The sequence below is a fragment of the Oncorhynchus mykiss genome, chromosome 13 (assembly GCF_057628025.1).
Source record: "Oncorhynchus mykiss isolate SJ-2025 chromosome 13, ASM5762802v1, whole genome shotgun sequence".
Lineage (NCBI taxonomy): Eukaryota > Metazoa > Chordata > Actinopteri > Salmoniformes > Salmonidae > Oncorhynchus > Oncorhynchus mykiss.
The window spans coordinates 45,519,427-45,540,248 of record NC_143034.1 but is presented as its reverse complement, the minus strand read 5'-3'; the positions used below and the strand labels follow the sequence as shown (position 1 = coordinate 45,540,248).

At 44.7% G+C, this 20,822-nt stretch overlaps 1 protein-coding gene across 1 annotated transcript in view; it reads left to right on the top strand.

The window, feature by feature from the left end:
* The window catches only part of LOC110485159 (C-type mannose receptor 2), a 46,400-nt gene extending 26,386 nt beyond the window's left edge, over positions 1-20,014 (top strand). The window contains exons 15-29 of the mRNA XM_036940933.2: positions 155-284; positions 5,074-5,106; positions 5,230-5,396; positions 5,744-5,912; positions 6,016-6,158; positions 6,402-6,516; positions 6,926-7,092; positions 7,309-7,417; positions 7,638-7,876; positions 8,097-8,262; positions 8,494-8,643; positions 14,016-14,135; positions 14,458-14,637; positions 14,806-14,829; positions 14,979-20,014. Coding sequence (XP_036796828.1) covers positions 155-284; positions 5,074-5,106; positions 5,230-5,396; positions 5,744-5,912; positions 6,016-6,158; positions 6,402-6,516; positions 6,926-7,092; positions 7,309-7,417; positions 7,638-7,876; positions 8,097-8,262; positions 8,494-8,643; positions 14,016-14,135; positions 14,458-14,637; positions 14,806-14,829; positions 14,979-15,199 — 2,133 coding nt within the window. The 3' untranslated portion in view covers positions 15,200-20,014. The remainder of the gene's footprint in view (positions 1-154; positions 285-5,073; positions 5,107-5,229; positions 5,397-5,743; positions 5,913-6,015; positions 6,159-6,401; positions 6,517-6,925; positions 7,093-7,308; positions 7,418-7,637; positions 7,877-8,096; positions 8,263-8,493; positions 8,644-14,015; positions 14,136-14,457; positions 14,638-14,805; positions 14,830-14,978) is intronic.
* The last annotated feature ends 808 nt before the right edge of the window (positions 20,015-20,822 follow it).

Here is a 20,822-nt window from a genome sequence, read left to right as displayed (position 1 = left end):
ATAGCGACCTTGATTTACCGATAGCTACAGCCCAGCTGCAAAATCATACAGCCTCTTGCACCATATACGTGTACCTCAAAGCTTAGAGATATAGCTACCTACTTTTCAAGCTAATTTCGTAATGTCCTCTAACCCATCTTCCTCTGCATGTCAGTATACGTACCAGAACTTTGGGCGTTACAACTACAACGTCCGTCAGTGTGCAGCAGCAGATCTGGGCACCATGACCTGGCTGGCCATGCGCTGTGACGCTGAACTGGACTGGATCTGCAAGATCCCCAAAGGTAACAGCAAGACAACGGAACCACACATAGACACTGATACAGTCACAAAGGAGTGCTACTGCTGTATACAGACACTATAGAGACACACTGACACAAGGGGCCCTTGTTGTTGCCTGAAAGCTTTCATTTTGAATATTCAAGTCTGTGTTGTGTAGTGCTGAGCGATTAACCCCCCAAAATGTTTATATCGGTTATTAAACAACTAATTGCGCCGTTTCTCTGGAGAGAAATCAAATACTTCAGGAGAGAAATCCAGTCTATAACTATGTGGGATGTTGAAGGGAGTTGTAGTATTCATTAAGCAAATATGTGACCGACCGGCTCGATTCGGTCTTATGTGGCAACATTTGAAATGTTGTTTTTTACATTGGATAAAAGTAGAGACTCGGAGCTAGAACATTTGATGTCTTACACTACAGTCAGTGCTGAATTTGTAACTCGGGAGGTTCTGGAACAAAAGGGAGCACGAGAGGGGGGTTGAGGAGTTCTGAGGTACCTTTATAGTAAAGCACTGCATGCATATCATTGCATTTGCGTAGTGACATAGAGCAGTAGAGTAGAGGCACTTACACAAGTTGCACACATTGGGGAACATTTTTGAATGTGGCCTTTTATAAACACATTTCATGCAATTCTAAGTGACTGGAGGCTTTGGCAGAATATTTTTAATACAGCACAAATGTGAATCTGAGATCAATAAAAACAACCTAGGTGTGTGGAGGCGCATGTTGTAGGCTACAATATGAGGAGGAAATTATAGTCCTAAAAATACTTTCCAGTTTCACTGACTCACCCAATGACATGCAGCTCACTCGCTGGTGATGGCCGATGCGTTCGTGCCAAAAGCCTCTCTCTCTCTCGCTTGTTTTACTTTGTAAAACAATATTTGGAAGTTGATTAAATATGTAGGTAGCCTGCAACACAGTCTTCTCTTTTCAGCAGGAGCCATTTGCTTTCCAACCTCTGTTTTCTCTCGATTGTATTTGTCTGTTTTGTCTGCATGCTGCTTGTTCACTGACAAATTTGCCACGCGTTCACGACCGTAGGCTATTCTTTGTTATTGGGCAACAATCCACAAGAAGCTATTGATCCTTCTCATGGTGTAGTAGGCTATTCGGAATGATTTCATTTATTTATGAACTGACAGCAGTAATTCTAGAACCATTCTATAAGGAAATAAATGATGGAAGTGCAAGGCTTGAGAGATGAGAGTTGCAGGCTCATGTCTATCAGAGCAGGGAGGGAGAGAGAAAATAGAAAGTGAATCTCATCCTAGTTATGTAAGAGATACAGGCATGCTTCTCACACAGCCACCACCCGTTCGTCTCACACATAGAGTAGGTTACAATGTTGCACCACGTTCTTTTGAGGGGGCAGGAGAATTAACGAAGGGGCAACTCGAATGAACTTTGATCGCTTTTATTAAAATTGTTACATTTAAATTTTTTACCGTATAAGGACAAATTGGTTCGGGATCAAAATAGTCCAAAACAGCGAGGTCCCGGATCCTGTTCCAGCAGAATCCGGCTCAAATGAAGCACTGGCTACAGTTGAGGAACAATAGAAAAGTAATTCTGCTTTGGAAGTTGATAACCTTGTAACACCACTTTTGTATGATGGCAATTTGCATATACTCCAGAATGTTATGAAGAGTGATCAGATGAATTGCAATTAATTGCAAAGTCCCTCTTTGCCATGCAACTGAACTGAATCCCCCCAAAACATTTCCACTGCATTTCAGCCCTGACACAAAAGGACCAGCTGACATTATGCCAGTGATTCTCTCGTTAACACAGGTGTGAGTGTTGACGAGGACAAGGCTGATTGAGTCATGCTGATTGAGTTCGAATAACAGACTGGAAGCTTCAAAAGGAGGGTGGTGCTTGAAATTGTTCTTCCTCTGTCAATCATGGTTACCTGCAAGGAAACACGTGCTGTCATCATTGCTTTGCACAAATAGGGCTTCACAGGCAAGGATATTGCTGCCAGTAAGATTACGCCTAAATCAACCATTTATCGGATCATCAAGAACTTCAAGGAGAGCGGTTCAATTGTTGTGAAAATGTCTCCAGGGCGCCAAGGAAGTCCAGCAAGCACCAGGACCGTCTCCTAAATTTGATTCAGCTGCGGGATCGGGGCACCACCAGAACAGAGCTTGCTCAGGAATGGCAGCAGGCGGGTGTGAGTGTATCTGCATGCACAGTGAGGCAAAGACTTTTGCAGGATGGCCTCCAAAGGGCAGCAAAGAAGCCACTTCTCTCCAGGAAAAACATCAGGGACAGACTGATATTCTGCAAAAAGTACAGGGATTGGACTGCTGAGGACAGGAGTAGTCATTTTCTCTGATGAATCCCCTTTCCGATTGTTTGGGGCATCCGGAAAAAAGCTTGTCCAGAGAAGACAAGGTGAGCGCTACCATCAGTCCTGTGTCATGCCAATAGTAAAGCATCCTGAGACCATTCATGTGTGGAGTTGCTTCTCAGCCAAGAGAGTGGGCTCACTCACCATTTTTCCTAAGAACACAGCCATGAATAAAGAATGGTACCAACACATCCTCCGAGGCAACAATGCCTTTTCCAGCATGATGGAGCACCTTGCCATAAGGCAAAAGTGATAACTAAGTGGCTTGGGGAACAAAACATCGATATTTTGTGTCAATGGCCAGGAAACTCCCCAGACCTTAATCCCATTGAGAACTTGTGGTCAATCCTCAAGAGGCTGGTGGACAAACAAAACCCCACAAATTCTGACAAACTCCAAGCATTGATTATGCAAGAATGGGCTGCCAACAGTAAGGATGTGGCCAAGAAGATAATTGACAGCATGCCAGGGCAGATTGCAGAGGTCTTGAAAAAGAAGGGTCAATACTGTAAATATTGATTGACTCTTTGCATCAACTTCATGTAATTGTCAATAAAAGCTTTTGACACTTTTGACATAAAATGCTTGTAATTACACTTCAGTATTCCAGTATGCCCCTGAACAGGCAGTTAACCCACTGTTCCTAGGCCGTCATTGAAAATAAGAATTTGTTCTTAACTGACTTGCCTAGTTAAATAAAGGTAAAAAAAAAAAAACACTGAAGCAGCAAACTTTGTGCAAATTAATATTTGTGTCATTCTCAAAACTTTTGGCCACGACTATAGACAAAAGCATGGCAGACCAATCCGAAATCTCGGCATGTCCAGCCCATCCATTATCTCGGTCAATTATGGCTAGCCGGAAGATTCCTGTCTTTTCCGTGTCTAAAACAAATAGGCTCTTAAATGAACAGTTCTACTCATATTTACAGATAGGAAACAAGTTTGTTATTAAGGTACATAATGGTTCACATGTTCCAGAAGGCATTTCTGCTAAAAAACGCCTTTTGATAAAGAAATGTATGTTTACGTTCAAATGTCTCTCCTGTGAAGTAGTGACGCGCAACATTCGCCTACTTTCCTGAAATGAGATGTTGTGGAAATTCTTACACAGGGACACTCAAAGTCAATTTGAAATGAATCGTTGTTTATTGACACTGTGCTGGAGATGTTCCAACAAACCTAATGCACCATAGCGAAATGTCTGTCAGAAGCTCTGCTGGGGCAGGTCCCAGCAGTTGTCTTATATATGGCTTTACACAGACAAGTTATATTTGCATGATTTAGCATAATTCATTCATCATTACCGTTTTGTTTCATTCATTCGACCGACCAATACTGGTTCATAACATGTGACATACCAACACCTCACAAGGCTTCTCCTCTCTATGCTGAGACCTTGAAACTAAGATATCTTTCATTCTCAAAACAAAGGTCTGGTCGTACAGCCTAATTGCAGCTATTGATAGTGAGGATTCGTTCAGTCAGTCACTTGCATGAACACAGACATTAGTTTACAGAAAAGCAAAAACATGCAACATAGAAATTGGTAGATGCAATAGCACAAGTATAACATTTCCATCACAGAGTCACATATTCAACCTAGTTCAGCACAAAAAAATGTGGTAATTAACTACAAGGAACATAATCCACTGCGCCAGTTTTTTCTGACTCGGACAAAGACAGGACCAGAGAAGAAGAGGCAAAGCGAGAGGTTTCACCCTCGGTCCAAAATAAGCCCAAAATATAGACAATTCCTTCGACCTCATGGCTTGGTTTTTGCTCTGACATGCACTGTCAACTGTGGGACCACAGGTGTGTGCCTTTACAAATCATGTCCAAACAATAGAATTTGCCACAGGTGGTCTCCAATTAAGTTGTAGAAACATCTCAAGGATGATCAATGGAAACAGGATGCACTTGAGCTCAATTTCGAGTCTCATCGCAAAGAGTCTAAATACTTATGTAAATAAGGTATTTCTGTATTTCTTAAACCTGTTTCGTTTTGTCATTATGGGGTATTGTGTGTAGATTGATGAGGAAACACATGTATTTCATCTATTTTAGAATAAGGCTGTAACATAACAAAATGTGTATAAAGTGAGGGGGTCTGAATACTTTCATTGTCTACCCAATGTGGACCTGACAAGACAATGGAATATTTTCAATGTTTTGGCAATTGAATGTTCACAATTTATGGTTTTGGAATTTCCATTAAAACACTCTAAAATAATTGTAATGTCATTCATTATTTCATAATGCATTTAATCTTTTAAAAAATGACCGAAACTGAAATCGAAAACAGTAATTATTTATTAATAATCTACCCAAAACCGAAACGACCTCAAAAAACACTAATCACTCAGCACTAGTGTTATGCATTTGTTCTGAATTATGAATTCAGACCACTTTTTGTTCTGTGTTTCCAGGAAATGTTGATAAGGATCCAAACCCCACTGAAGGTCAGTTTAAAAACCACACTCCTCTCATTGTCTCTGTTATTTTTTTATAGTCTTCCGTCAAAACCCACTAGCACCAACTTCTCTTTTATTTCTCCTATTTCTCTTCATCCCCCCCCCCCCCAGCCCCCACTGCCAGTGAGTGGGTGGGCTTCCAGGAGGCAGAGTATAAGTTCTTCGACCACCGGTCTACATGGGACCAAGCCCAGAGGATCTGCTCCTGGTTCGGTGCTTCTCTGGCTTCCATCCACTCTTCTGCGGAGGAGGTTTTCCTTGCCAACACACTGCACAAGGTACCACACACAAGCTTTTATGAAAACGTTACAACAACTTTATCACCCTTCATAAAGTAACACGTCCCCTGCTGAGAAGGAGGCCTTCCTGGTTGACATAGTGCACAAGGTGCGCTACATAACCTTTATAAACCTTCGTAAAAAAAAAAGTTATAACCCTTCATGTTCATGAAGAACGTGACAGAAATTAAACATCCACGCGGGCACTTTCATAACTCTACAAAAGGTACCAGCCACCACGTGTTGTTTTATCCAAGCCAATAGTCTTTGCTGTACTGTACATCGCTGCATGTCACTGGAGGTCAAGTGTGTATGGCTAGAGGTCGCGTGTGTTTTCTCACCCGCAGATGACCAAGGTAGAGGGGGACCACTGGTGGGTGGGACTTCATACGTATGAGAACGATGGCCGTTTCCACTGGTCAGACCACTCTGTGCTCAACTATGTGTCCTGGGCTCTCAACAGGCCACACCCACTCAGTCGCGACCGCAAGTGTGTCCACATGTCAGTCAGCAAAGGTGAGGATTCTGGGATGCTGTAATGTTTGTCCCGTAAATAGCATATATATTTTTTATTTTTTTTATAACAACATTTCATATTTAATTCTAAAACGTTCTACAGCGGAGTGGGCAGATCAGAAATGCCACTCAGACTTGCCCTACATCTGTAAGAGAGTGAATGTCACAGGCACTATCCCACCCACACCCTCCATCCCCCTGCCCCCCGCGGGCTGCCCCGATGGCTGGGGCCCCTTCCTACACAAGGTAGGGTTATGGGTTATGTAGTTTCTACTGTGCTGACAAAGATGTGACAGTTATATGAATGTGACATTACGGTGTTATGTTTTGATTTGCTCTCCCGTTTTAGCCTCTCAGTTGTTATCAGATCTCACGTTAGATCTCAAACAGACCTCTCACCCGAGGTACTGGTTACTCCTGGGTTATGTTACGGGTGAGAGCATGATGGTCCTTCCTGACCTGACCTCTGACCTTCCTGTGTGTGTGTAGTGTTATAAGGTGTTTGGTCATGAGGAGAGCCGGAGAGCCACATGGTCAGGAGCCAGGCTCATGTGTGAGTCACAGGGAGGAGCCTTGGCTGTGGTGCCCAATCACGTGGAGCAAGGTAGTTTTATGCTCACCTGACACACGCACGCACTCACACACGCGCACACAAGCAAACAAACACACGCACGGTTTCACATACCCACACAAGGGCAAACACACACATACACCATCCAGTAACATCAGTGGTTCCCAAACTGTCGGGCTGTCGGCAGAGGGGGGGCGGAGTGGTAGGGGGAGATGAACATACACGAAAACATACATTTTGAGGAACTCAGTCGGGCTTTCAACTTACTCTTGAACGTTTCGAAATTGGGAAGTGCTTCAGCAGTTTTGCTCTTGTCATGTCAGTCATTGCAGACCTTAGAGAGCTTTTTGTAACTTGTCCCAGGTCCCCAATGATGAAAGAGGGGCATGATTGAAAAAGTTTGGGAAGCACTGAATAACATCATGCATGCTGTCTCCCACAGCTTTTGTCACCACTCTGCTGTCCAACGTGAGTTTTGACCTGTGGGTGGGGCTCACGTCTGACTCTAAAGGCCACTTCCAGTGGGCTCGTCCTGGACTCCTCAGCTACACCAACTGGGCCTCTGGAGAACCCCTGGACAACAGTGGACCACTCCACAACAAGAGTCCGGTACATACCACCCTGGTCTAATTTTTTTCTGTATTAATCCAGTCTTTGGTGGCATCCCAAATGGCACCCTATTCCCCACATAGTGCACTACTTCAGAACCAGGGTACTAGTCAAAAGTAGTTCACTATATATGTAATATGGTGCCATTTGGGACGCATATTTGGTCCAGGGGTTCAGTCTTTGTCATGTCCATTGTTCGTCATTGTCACCTGACAGGGGAACTGTGTGGTGATGATCCATGGGAACCCAGCTAAAAATACTGGCATGTGGGCATCCCGGGCCTGTGAGATGGAGAAACATGGCTACATCTGCCAGAAGAAACAAGGTACAGGACATGTTACAACTCCAAACGGCACAGCCACTCGCAATTCAACAGTGCATAACATAACTAACCAGTGAATTATGTAACAGACAAGCATTCCTGTGTGAATCTATTACATAGTACTCTACCTACTGAAACACATACCTGATATATGAAACAGTGTGTTTATATCAGTCAGCAGAAACAGTTTCCTTTATATACTGATTTAACTTTGTCTCCTTAGACCCAGCTCTGCCCCCTGGCGCTGCCCTCCTGCCCTCCTCCCTGTCCGGAGCCCTGGACCTGGGTGGGGTGTCGTACCGCATAGTGAGGAAGCGCCTGGACTGGATGGGGGCGCTGCATGTGTGCGAGTCTCTGAACGGGACGTTGGCTTCAGTGAGAGACCCCTACCAACAGGCTTACCTCACCCTGCTGATGAACAGCCTACACCTCCCAGCATGGATAGGCCTTTACAACTATGGGGTGAGGCCCTGGTCATGACAAGCTGGGAGGAGTAATGCACATCTACGAGATCCTTAATTGGTTTGTTTTGATACAACAACATGGTAACATGTAGGGGGAGATAATTGTATCACTACAAATCAATATTACATTGATATAATCAGATCTTCAAAGATTTATTTAACTAGATTGACCTATGAGGTAAGATTTAGGATTAACTCCTCCTCTGTTCCACACTCAGGGACGGCACTTCAGCTGGTTGGGCGAGGAGGACCTGATTTACACTGCCTGGCGGGATGGGGAGCCTAATACACTGTCTGGATGTGGTCACATGACCACAGTGGGGCAGTGGACTATGACCCCCTGTGACGCTAAACTGGATGCTGTCATCTGTCAGATTAATACAGGTGTGTGTGTGTGTGCATCTGTGTGTGTGTGCATGTTTGTGTGTGTGCCCTAATACAGTATATGAACATGTGTGTATATAGTGTGTAAGCCCTGTCCTCCTCTCTCTTTCTCTCTCTATATATATATCTCTCTCTCTCTCTCTCTCTCTCTCTCTCTTTCTCTCTCTCTCTCTCTCTCTCTCTCTCTCTCTCTCTCTTTCTCTCTCTCTCCCCCACACACACACACACCAGAGGAGGCTTTGGTGCACAAGTGGAGTTTCCCAGGACAGTGCCCTCACTCTCTGGGCGACTGGGCCTGGGTGCCTTTCAGGAACCACTGCTACTCCTTCAACCTGCAGAGCCTCCGGCTGCAGACCGACGCCCACTCCTCCTGCAGGAAGGGTAAGGAGGACACTCTGTCAACTGCCAATCACACAGTCCAGATACGCCCTTAGTCAGCCAGACACTCCTTAGTCTCTATACATGCACATTGAGTGTGTCCCAAATGGCACCCTTTTCCGTATGTAGTACACTACTTTTGACCAGAACCCTATAGAGAATAGGATGCCGTTTTGGACGCACAACAGTGGATTCCGTGACGTGGTTCGACTTTAAGCAGCAAGGACCACTATTTCTTGTCTTGAAATCCCGCTTAACTGACAGGTTAAAGTCTGCTTGAAAGCTGCTAGCCATCAAGCTAACAGAGTTAGTCCCAGATTAGTTTTCCAATGGGGCCCTTTTGTTCGGAGAAGTGAATGAACGGTGCCAGCCCTGTAGGAGCTGCTGAGGATTATAGGCTTGAGGTGGCTTCCTTGATTACGCAGGTCGCCAGCCTACGGACAAAACTAGAGAAAACGGAATGTTTACCTTGCCGGTGGCTGGACGGCGTTCGGCCTTGTTGGATGCATCTCCGCCTTGTCGTTTGTCGTTATCCGACTGGCCGGTGTTGCCAGGAGTTCTTCACCAGGGGAGCAATCTCCTGCCTCCCCTCCCCCTTCTGATAGCGGAGTCGAAGGAGCACAGCAAGAGGAGCATGACAATCAACGATGGTCGCATGTCTCGAGCCGTGGAACCAAAGACAACGGCCTCCCGTAAAGCAGTCTACACTCCCAACGAGAGGCCCGGAGCGAATTAAAAACAACAAATAGTTTATCTGCCCTGGAGTCTGAACTTCCTGCACCTTGGTCGCTGGGGGTACCTGTGTCTGCAGCCGCTGTGCCTACTCCTACTCCTTCCCCTACAATTTCGAAGTTGACCCCTGCAACCTTCTGTCCCTGCTCTGGATTGCTGCTTATTTTCAGAGCCACATTCCTGTGAAGATTAGAGAGGACATAATGTTGAATACTGTTGAAGTAATATAGGTACAGGTTCATCTGCCCCACCTAAAGACCATTCTTGTGGGAAGCTGCTATAGACCACTAAGTGCCAACAGTCAGTATCTGGATAACGGCTGAAATGCTTGATAATGTATGTGATATCAACAGAGGTATATTTTCTGGGTGATTTAAATATTGACTGGCTTCTTGACTGCCCACTCAAGAAAAAGCTTCAAACTGTAACCAGGTTCAGGTTATCAGTCAACCTACCAGGGTAGAATGAAATCATCAACATGTATTGATCACATCTTTGCTAATGCTGCAGAAATGTGCTTGAAAGTAGTATTCAAATCCATAGGATGTAGTGATCACAATATAGTAGCCATATCTAGGAAAACCAAAGTTCCAAAGGCCGGGCCCTAATGTAGTGTATAAGAGGTCATACAATAACTTTTGTAGTGATTCTTGTGTTGTTGATGTAAATAATATTTGTTGGTCCATGGTGTGTAATGAGGAGCAAACAGACGTTGCACTTGATACATTTATGAAATTGCTTATCCCAGTTACTAATAAGCATGCACCCATTAAGAAAACGACTGTAAAAACTGTTAAATCCCCGTGGATTGATGAGGATTTGAAAAATTGTATGGTTGAAGAGGGATGAGGCAAAAGGAATGGCAAATAAGTCTGGCTGCACAACCGATTGGCAAACGTACTGCAAATTGAGAAATCATGTGACTAAACTGAATAAAAAGAAGAAACTACACTATGAAACAAAGATAAATGACATAACGAATTATATTAAATTGCTTTGGAGCACCTTCAATTACATTTTTGGAAAAAGGGCAAACTCAGCTCCATCATTTATTGAATCAGATGGCTCATTCCTCACAAAACGGACTGATATTGCCAACTACTTTAATTATTTTTTTTGATTGGCAAGATTAGCAAACTTAGGCATGACATGCCAGAAACAAACACTGACACTACACATCCAAGTATATCTGACCAAATTATGAAAGACAAGAATTGTAATTTTGAATTCTGTAAAGTGAGTGTGGAAGAGGTGAAAAAATGATTGTTGTCTATCAACAATGACACGCCGCCAGGGTCTGACAACTTGGATGGAAAATTACTGAGGATAATAGAGGATGATATTGCCACTCCCATTTGCCATATCTTCAATTTAAGCCTACTAGAAAGTGTGTGCCCTCAGGCCTGGAGGGAAGCAAAAGTCATCCGCTACCTAAGAATATCAAAGCCCCCTTTACTGGCTCAAATAGCCGACCAATCAGCCTGTTACCAACCCTTAGTAAACTCCTGGAAAAAATTGTGTTTGACAAGATACAATGCTATTTTACAGCAAACAAACTGACAACAGACTTTCAGCACACTTATAGGGAAGGACATTCAACAAGCACAGCACTTACACAAATTACTGATGATGAAAAGATTGTGGGGGCTGTTTTGTTAGACTTCAGTGCGCCTTTTGACATTGATCATGGTCTGCTGCTGGAAAAACGTATGTGTTATGGCTTTACATCCCCTGCTATAATGTGGATAAAGAGTTACCTGTCTAACAGAACACAGAGGGTGTTATTTAATGGAAGCCTCTCCCACATAATCCAAGTAGAATCAGGAATTCCCCAGGGCAGCTGTCTAGGCCCCTTTTTTCAATCTTTACTAACATGCCACTGGCTTTAAGTAAAGCCAGTGTGTGTGTTTGTATACGGATGACTCAACACTATACACGTCAGCTACTACAGCGGCTGAAATGACTGCAACACTTAAGAGCTGCAATTAGTTTCAGAATGGGTGGGAAGGAATAAGTTAGTCCTAAATATTTAAATAACTATAAGCATTGTATTTGGGACAGATCATTCACTAAACCCTAAACCTCAACTAAAACTTGTAATAAATGTGGAAATTGCACGTTGAGGTGACTAAACTGCTTGGAGAAACCCTGGATTGTAAACTGTCATGGTCAAAACATTTTTTACAACAGTAGCTACGATTTGGAGAAGTCTGTCAATAATAAACCGTTGCTCTACCTTAACAGCACTATCAACAAGGCAGGTCCTACAGACTAGTTTTGTCGCACGTTGACTACTGTTCAGTCATGTGGTCAGGTGCCGCAAAGAGGGACTTAGGAAAATTGCAATTGGCTCAGAACAGGGCAGCACAACTGGTCCTTGGATATGCATGTCAATCTCTCCTGGCGCAAAGTGGAGGAGAGATTGACTTCATCACTACTTGCATTTGAGAGAGGTTGAACGTAACGATATGAGAGAGGTTGAACGTAACATGTTGAAACGTAACGATATGCGCGGAGAGTCAGGAAGCAAGTTCAGGGAGTGAATACATTTAATTAATTAACAAAACAAGAAACAAACAGCGCACCGACATGAAACAGCAACAATGACGACCGGGGAAGAAACCAAAGAGAGTGAAATATATAGGGCAGGTGATCAAGGAGGTGATGTAGTCCAGGTGAGTGTCATTATGCTCGTAACGCTGGTGACAGGTGTGCACCCTAACGAGCAGCCTGGTGACCTAGACGCCGGGGGGAGCACACGTGACAGGACCCCCTCCCCGACGTGCGGCGCTAGCCGCAGGACGCCGACCAAGATAACAATCCCGGGGATCAGGAGCGGAACGGTCACCTCTGCTAAGGCGCGGGAACCTGACGATCTGGCTGAGGCACGGGAGCATGACGACCTAGAGCGCTGGAGAGAGAGCATACGTAACAGTACCCTCGCGTTCGGCTCCGACCGCAGGATGCCAACGGAAGGGATGATCCCGGGGATCCGGAGCGGACCGGTCGCCTCCGGCTCAGTGCAGAAACCTGGCGAACCGGCTGAGACCTCCCGGTTGCCTCGGTTGAGGTACAGGAACCTGTTCACCCAGCTTAGGCAGGGGAGGCTATCGAACCCGCTGAGGCATGAGAGCCTACAAACCGGCTGAGGCAGGTAGCTCCGGCTCCAATACCTGAACCCGACATCACCTCCAACACAAAAACAAAACACTCCTTGATGCTTCCCTTTGAGTCGTCATTCTGTAACGATGTACGCTGAGAGTCAGGAAGCAAGTTCAGGGAGTGAATACATTTAATAAATAAACTAACAAAACAAGAAACACAAACAGTGCACCAACATGAAACAGCAACAATGACGACCGGGGAAGAAACCAAAGAGAGTGAAATATATAGGGAAGGTGATCAAGGAGGTGATGGAGTCCAGGTGAGTGTCATTATGTGCATAACGCTGGTGACAGGTGGGCGCCCTAACGAGCAGCCTGGTGACCTAGAGTCCAGAGTTGACTGTTTAAACGACTAGCACACAGCTCATTTCTTTTATTTTATTTCATCTTTATTTAACTAGGCAACTAGACAAATTCTTATTTACAATGACAGCCTACCCAGGCCAAACCCTAACCTAGATGACGCTGGGCCAATTGTGCGCCGCCCTATGGGACTCCCAATCACGGCCGGTATGTGATAGAGCCTGGAATCGAACCAAGGTCTGTAGTGACGCCTCTAGCACTGAGATGCAGTGCCTTAGACCGCTGCGTCACTCGGGAGCCCTGAGACACACATGCACACCCCACAAGACATACCACCAGAGGTCTCTTCACACTCTTCACAGAACAGACTATGGGAGGCGCACAGTACTTCATAGAGCCATGACTACATGGAACTCTATTCCACATCAGGTAACTGATGCAAGCAGTAGAATCAGATTTAAAAAACAGATAAAAAATACACCTTATGGAACAGCGGGACTGTGAAGCAACACAAACATAGGCACAGACACATGCATATACTCAGATGATAACATGTGCACTATACACACACATACACATGGATTTTGTGTTGTAGATATGTGGTTGTGGAGTAGGGGCCTGAGGGCACACACTTCTTAGTGTGTTGTGAAATCTGTTATGAATGTATTGTCATGTTTTTTAAATTGTATAACTGCCTTAATTTTGCCGGACCCCAGGAAGAATAGCTGTTTCCTTGGCAGCTGCTAATGGGGATCCATAATAAATACAAATACCGTCTCTATATTTAGCTAATGGGGATCCATAATAACTACAAACAGTCTCTATATGTGACACTTTACATGCACATTGTGACACTAAAAGATCACAGAGTACATTACGGCTCTTTCCACTCAATCGCTGTAGTCACGGAGAGAGCTTTCAGCGCTCAGCACTGACGTCAATGACCAAATACGTCAATAAGTCTAAATTAGCAGTGATTCATTGAGCTGTAATTGAAATGCACTCGATTTATTATCTCATGATTTCCCACTTTCATTTTCCTTATCATCCCTCTCTTTCCTTGTTTCACACCTCCCTCTGTCTGTCAACTCCTCTCTGACCGCATTTAATTATCTCAATATGGTTATCTGATCTTCTCGCTCTCTCTCTCTCTATACCCCCCTCTCTCCCCTCCAGTGGGTGGCCAGCTGCTGTCGGTCCTGGATGAAACAGAGAATGGCTTTGTGTGGGAGCACATCCAGGGCTACCAGGAGCAGGCCCACGGAGCCTGGCTGGGTATGACCTTTAACTCCAAAGGTAAGGAACTCCTCAGGATGTACACAGTGAAAAGTATACACAGATGGTTCCAACTGTTAAAAACATGTAAATGTCATATACTGCAAGGTCATATAATCTAATGGGTACTGTAAGAAGAGTCATCTATCAGAGTGACATATGCTGTCCATATACTCATTCATATATTACATACATGATTTGTACACGTCAATAAGTCTAAATTAGCAGTTATAGGGTTCTCCAGGGATATTTCAAGGTATTCTTCAGACAGGTGTGTGTGTGTGTGTGTGTGTTTGTGTGTGTGTGTGTGTGTGTGTGTGTTATTCCTGGCGTTGTCCTGCAGGGGGCAGTCTGATGTGGTCAGAGAGTGCAGAGGTGAAGTTCACTAACTGGGAGGTGCAGGGCACCAACTTGAGCACGCTGTTTCCCAACGCCTGCTTCTGGATCCAGAGCAACACAGGCCTTTGGAAACCAGGCTCCTGCAAGAACCACACACACGGAGTCATCTGCAAACGGCAACGCAGTAAGGAAGGCCTCACCCTGTAGCGCAGACAAATAACACTATGGACAACGCCATACGTGTACACAGTGATAGCAAAGATGTATGACCACCTACTGTGCTTCATTTATATCTGCAAACAGCAATCTCTGAACTGACAACACAACTCAAATGTTATCTTTTCCGTTGCAGGTGCTGAGGCTTTGGCGGTAGTCTGTAAGTATGGATAGGATATCCCATGTTGTTTGTTCAAGTCATCAAATGTTAGATTTGTTTAAATCTGTAATGCTAATCTGTAAAAAAAAAAAAAAAAAATCCCTCTTTCTCTCCTTCTCTCTCTCCCCCTCCCTCCCTGTCTGTCTCAGCTGAAGAGGACCACCTGCCCACTCTGATTGTGATCATGGTGACGGGCCTGGCGTTGGTGATCCTCATCGCAGGCGTGATCTACCTGTACCGCCGGCGCCAGGCAGGCTCCCGTGGATCTTACGAGGGGGCGCGCTACAGCCGCACCAACTCCAACCCCTCCGAACAGGCCGAGAAGAACATCTTGGTGTCTGACATGGAGCTCAACGAGCAGCCGGAGTAGCACAGCCAACCAGGCCTGGCCCCTCCCCCCCCGGGGCAGGAGACACCTGGGAGTACCTAATACTGACTGACCCACTGTCTGACTGATACGCATTCTGCTTCTACATTTTATGTCCCTGTTCTGTTTGAAAAGATGCTGAAGATGCTGAAGGTCTGTGCTGTGTCGAGCGCAGCAGATGCCAATCAAATTCCATTTAAACAGTCATTCTCCAATGGGGTTAATAATATGCAAATTACAATATGAACTGCTTTTCTTAGTAGTATAGCAATAATGTTTCTGATGTCAGTTTCACATTTCATTTCAAACACTTCCTGTTTTTGGTCCCTAAGTCAAAAAGGCAGATGCCAAAAGCCAAAGACTAAGGCTTTGCACCAGTTCTTCCCTCGTCAGGAGACTCAGTATCATCCAGATATCAACACAATTTCCATCGAGACCATGACAGTATTTACCTGAGGTTAACTTCAGGTTTGTTTTGTATATTTCCTTTTGGTTTGTTTGTGTGTTTTTTTTGTCCAGTGCAGCTGTAGTGAATCTGTAGCGAATCCTCCTTCTAATTCTGGCTGTTGTGGTGAAGCTTTTGTTGTTGCCCGACCCCTTCCCCCCCCCCCCCTTCTGTTCTGACTGACACGTCAGCAAAGGCTGGTTGGAAAGCAATACTTACTTCAGTGTGGAAGAGAAGAGGACAGTGATTTTTAGAGTGGTGATTTTAGAGTGATTTTAACGAGTCCCTGGCCTGTTCACCACAACTGCACATGCAGTAGGAGAGAGAGAGAGAGAAATTTGACGTTGATACAGACTGATACCGTCTTTTGTTGTCTTGGTACAGTGTGATGGGGTCGATAAGGGTATGACACCCATTATATTTCAGTATGTAACATTCTAGAGGGTTTTAGAGGGTTTGTTTTAGCACTTTCTACCACCATCATGAGAAGAGCCAACATTTATTACTTAAAGTAACTGTCCAGTGTTTCCAGATTTCTATGAAATAGGACCTATAATTAATTACAAGATGAGTGAAATAGTTTTCCTTAAAAATGTTAAAAAGCAGCTTTTCTGTGTTGGAATGGTGTGGGCGTACCCCAACAACAGAATGGTGTGGGAGTATATGGGTCATTAAAAATATTCATGCGAGTAGACCGCTGACCGCCAGCACATCCTCCTTAGGAGGATGAAATCATCTTCTATGAGGAAGTAGCAAGTGTTTTTTTAAACAGTCTGTTTGAGATACAGGTTTGAGGTGGGTTTTTTTAAGTATTTTTTCTCCAATTCGTGCTTTGACCACAAATACGAGTATAGGATAAGTCAACAACATTACTTGGTTATGGGTTAACAGAAGAAAAAAGTGAGATTTTCACTAGACAGTTACTTTTGTTTTTGTTGATCTTGTCTCATCGCTGCAACTCCCCAACGGTCTCAAGAGGAGCGACGGTCAAGTCATGCATCCTCCAAAAGATGACCTGCCAAACCACACTTCTCAACACCCACCCGCCAGCTGCACTCTCCAACTAATTACAGCATGCAGGCACCCAGCCTGCCACAAGAGCACAATGACTCAAATAAAGCCCCCCGGCCAAACCCTCCCCGGACAACGTTGGGCCAATTGTGCGCCGCCCTATGGAACTCCCGGACATGGACAGTTGTGACACAGGCTGGTATTGAACCTGGGCCTGTCGTGGCAATGCAGTGTCTTAGACCACTGTGCCACTCAGGAGGCCTCTAGACAGTTACTTTAAGCAAAGGACAGTGCATTCACTCCTTTGTTTATGTGTTATTACTAAGGTACTTTTCAATTGTTTTTGTGTTATTTCCTTCCTTTGACTTTTGGATGGGTAACATGGTGTAAAGTATGTGAACGTCTGTGTTAGTCTCATGACTGGTATGGATGGTTAGGTTTCCCATGTTAATGTCTGTGTTTGTTGGTGGTACGATTACACACTGACCTGCAGCCATGGAAAACATACCCTATATATACAAAGTATGTGGACACCCATTCAAATGATTGGATTCGGCTATTTCAGCCACACCCGTTGCTGACCGGTGTATTAAATCAAGCACACAGCCATGCAATCTCCATAGTCAAACATTAGCAGTAGAAGGCTGTTTCTGAAGATCTCAGTGACTTTGATGCCACCTTTCGTCAAATTTCTTCCCTGCTAGAGCTGCCCCGGTCAACTGTAAGTGCTGTTATTGGGAAGTGGAAACGTTTAGGAGCAACAACGGCTCAGCCGCGAAGTGGTAGGCCACACAAGCTCACAGAATGGGGCCGCATAATGCTGAAGCGCGTAGGGTGTAGAAATCAACTGTTGCAACACTCACTACTGAGTACCAAACTGTAACTGTAAGCAACATCAGCACAATAACTGTTTGTCAGGAGCTCCATGAAATGGGTTTCCATGGCCGAGCAGCCACACACAAGCCTAAGATCACCATGCACAATGCCAAGCGTAGGCTGGAGTGGTGTAAAGCTCTCCGACATTGGACTCTGGAGCCGTGGAAATGCATTCTCTGGAGTGATGAATCACGCTTTACCATCTGACAGTCCGATGGACAAATCTGGGCTTTGGTGGACGCCAGCAAAATGCTACCTACCCGAATGCATAGTGCCAACAGTAAAGTTTGGTGGAGAAGGACTAATGGTCTGGGGCTGTTTTTCATGGTTCTGGCTAGGCCCCTTAGCTCCAGTGAAGGGGAATCCTAATGCTTAATGCTTAATGTATTCAATGACATTCTAGATGATTCTGTGCTTCCAACTTTGTGGCAACAGCTTGGGGAAGGCTCTTTCCTGTTTCAACATGACAATGCCCTTGTGCACAAAGCGAGGTCCTCACCTCAACCCCATCGAACAACTTTGGGATGAATTGGAACGCCGACTGCTAGCCAGGCTTAATCGCCCAACATCAGTGCTCGACCTCAATAATGTTCTTGTGGCTGAATGGATGTCCCAACATATAATGTACAGCCTTCCCAGAAGAGTGGTGGCTGTTATAGCAGCAAAATGGGGACCAACTCCATATTAATGCCCATGATTTTGGAACGAGATGTTCGATGAACAGGTGTCCACAAACTTTTGGTAATGTCATGGAACTTAGGTCACCTGTAGGTCATTCACTTGAAAGTGACACATCTGACATGAGTCAACATGTACGATACCAGTCAAAAGTTTGTACACACCTACTCATTCCAGGGTTTTACTTTATTTTTACTATTTTCTACATTGTAGAATAATAGTGAAGACATCAAAACTATGAAATAACATACATGGAATCATGTAGTAGCCAAAAAAGTGTTTAAAAAATAAATAATAATATGTGCACACTCTTGGCATTCTCTCAACCAGCTTCACATGGAATGCATTTCCAACAGTCTTGAAGGAGTACCCACATATGCTGATCACTTGTTGGCTGTTTTTCCTTCACTCTGCGGTCCAACTCATCCCAAACCATCTCAATTGGGTTGAGGTCAGGTGATTGTGGAGGCCAGGTCATTTTATGCAGCACCCCATCACTCTCCTTGGTCAAATAGATCTTACACAGCACAGTGGTGTGTTGACCAACAGGACACTTTTTGGTTACAACATGTGTAATTTCACCGTTTTGATGTCTTGACTATTATTCTACAATGTAGAAAATAGTCATAAAAAAAAGAAAAAATACCCATGAATGAGTATGTAGTATTACAGTTCTGGATGTTGTGACAAACTTGTCGTCATTTGTATGTGGTATGTTCCACAAGGTACTAGAGAACCTTACTTAAGGGGTTACCCTCTATATCAATGCAAAATACAGCTAGGAAAACCAAAGATCTAGTTTGAAAAGGGAAAGGATCCACCACATACTTCAAATATGTAGAAATAGAAAGATCAACTCATCCATCTTATTTCCCCTTGTCGTGTAGTACCTTGTAGTACCTTGTAGTACCTTGTAGTACCTTGTGTAGTACGTTATTGGGGGGAGGAAAGTAAGGTTTCTAACAAAGCACAACTAGATTCAATGCAGGGAATCAACCCAAACCCTAACTTCTGGGTTCCCATTTGAATAGGAGGCAAAAACAGATGTTTTCTCCCCCCACATAACATTCCTCTTCCTACAGTTCCCTCCTTCTCATGGCCGGATTTCTGTCCTCCTGATCCGTGGAATTCTTTGGAGACGTTTGAGATAGAAACTCTCGGTGGGCCAGTGAGCCACGCTTCGAAACCAGCTCTTTTCTGCTCTGTAAAACCAGACAAATGGGGCTGAGGAGAGATGGGGGGAGGGAAGATGGAAGGAGACGGAGGAGGGGGAGGGGGGGGGGGGGATCGTGTGTGTGTGTTGTCATCTCCAACTGTGGAATGTTGAGTCGACAAGAAGAACTCAGTGGCAGGTCTGGAACCAATCAGAGCAAAAGGCTCAGGGCCGAAAGAGAAGGGTGAGAGAATGGGGGGGGGGGGAAAGAATGGAGGGAGAGAAAGAGACTGACAGGCAGGCACAGGCACGTATGGGGAAAGAAAGGGTCAGGGAGAGAGGAATGGAGATGAGAGAAGTGAAATGTCATCGGTTCACCCTGCCTCCTAGTGGAGGGTTGCTGTAGCACCCTGCTTCCAAATGACTGCCGAACTGGTTGTAATAAATTTGAGCTGCCTACAAGTTGGAGTTGCCTACAATGTGACGATGTATGAGTCTGGCCCTGATGTTCTGCCTTGTCTGGGACTGACTGTGTGACTGTGGTGGGCTTTTAAAATTTGAGTCCCTGTGAAGAAAGGTTCAAGTAAGCACCTGTTTTAATATTATAAATATTTGTTGTTTTTATATGAAATGAATAAAATATATGTTGGCTAAATGACTGTCGATAGAATTATTTCATAAGTTGTTGGTACTTTAGTTACACCATTATTTACACATTATTGTGGGGGACAAGATGTTTACAGTTGACATATCATGACTGAAATAGTAAGATAAATAGTGGTGATGTTGAAGAACCACCACCAGAGGGCAGAACTTGCTCACTGTAACAGCTTGACTGTGTTTCCAAATGAGTTCCTCACTTTCCTGGTCTGATGCTTCATATTCTCTCTCTCTCTCTCTCACTGTCTTTGACTTTCTCTCTCTCTCTCTCTCTCTCTCTCTCTCTCTCTCTCTCTCTCTCTCTCTCTCTCTCTCTCTCTCTCTCTCTCTCCACCCCATACATATCTACTGTATGTGCATGTTTCTGTGTGCTTGAATGTCTGTCTCCATCCATCCAGTCTGTTCAGACTCTCAGTTCAGGCTGTGATCCTGATCTGCCACACCTCATTGGAGGAGAATGGACCGAGGACCTCTACCTTTGCTCTGGCAGGGACTCCTTCTGCCTGGCTTGGCAGGCACCAATAGCTTGTCTATGTTGCGGCTGATCTGGCAGCGAGGCATTGTGGCTGGCTTCCCCTAGCTGTAGCTGGAGCACTAATGTCACGCCCTGATCTGTTTCGCCTGTCCTTGTGCTTGTCTCCACCTCCCTCCAGGTGTCACCCATCTTCCCCACTTATCCTCTGGGTATTTATACCTGTGTTTCCTGTCTAGTTGTGCCAGTTTGTCTTGTTTACCAGTGTTTGTCCTGTCGGCACCTGTCTTTTCCCAGGCTCTCTTTTCTCGTCCTCCTGGTTTTTAACCCT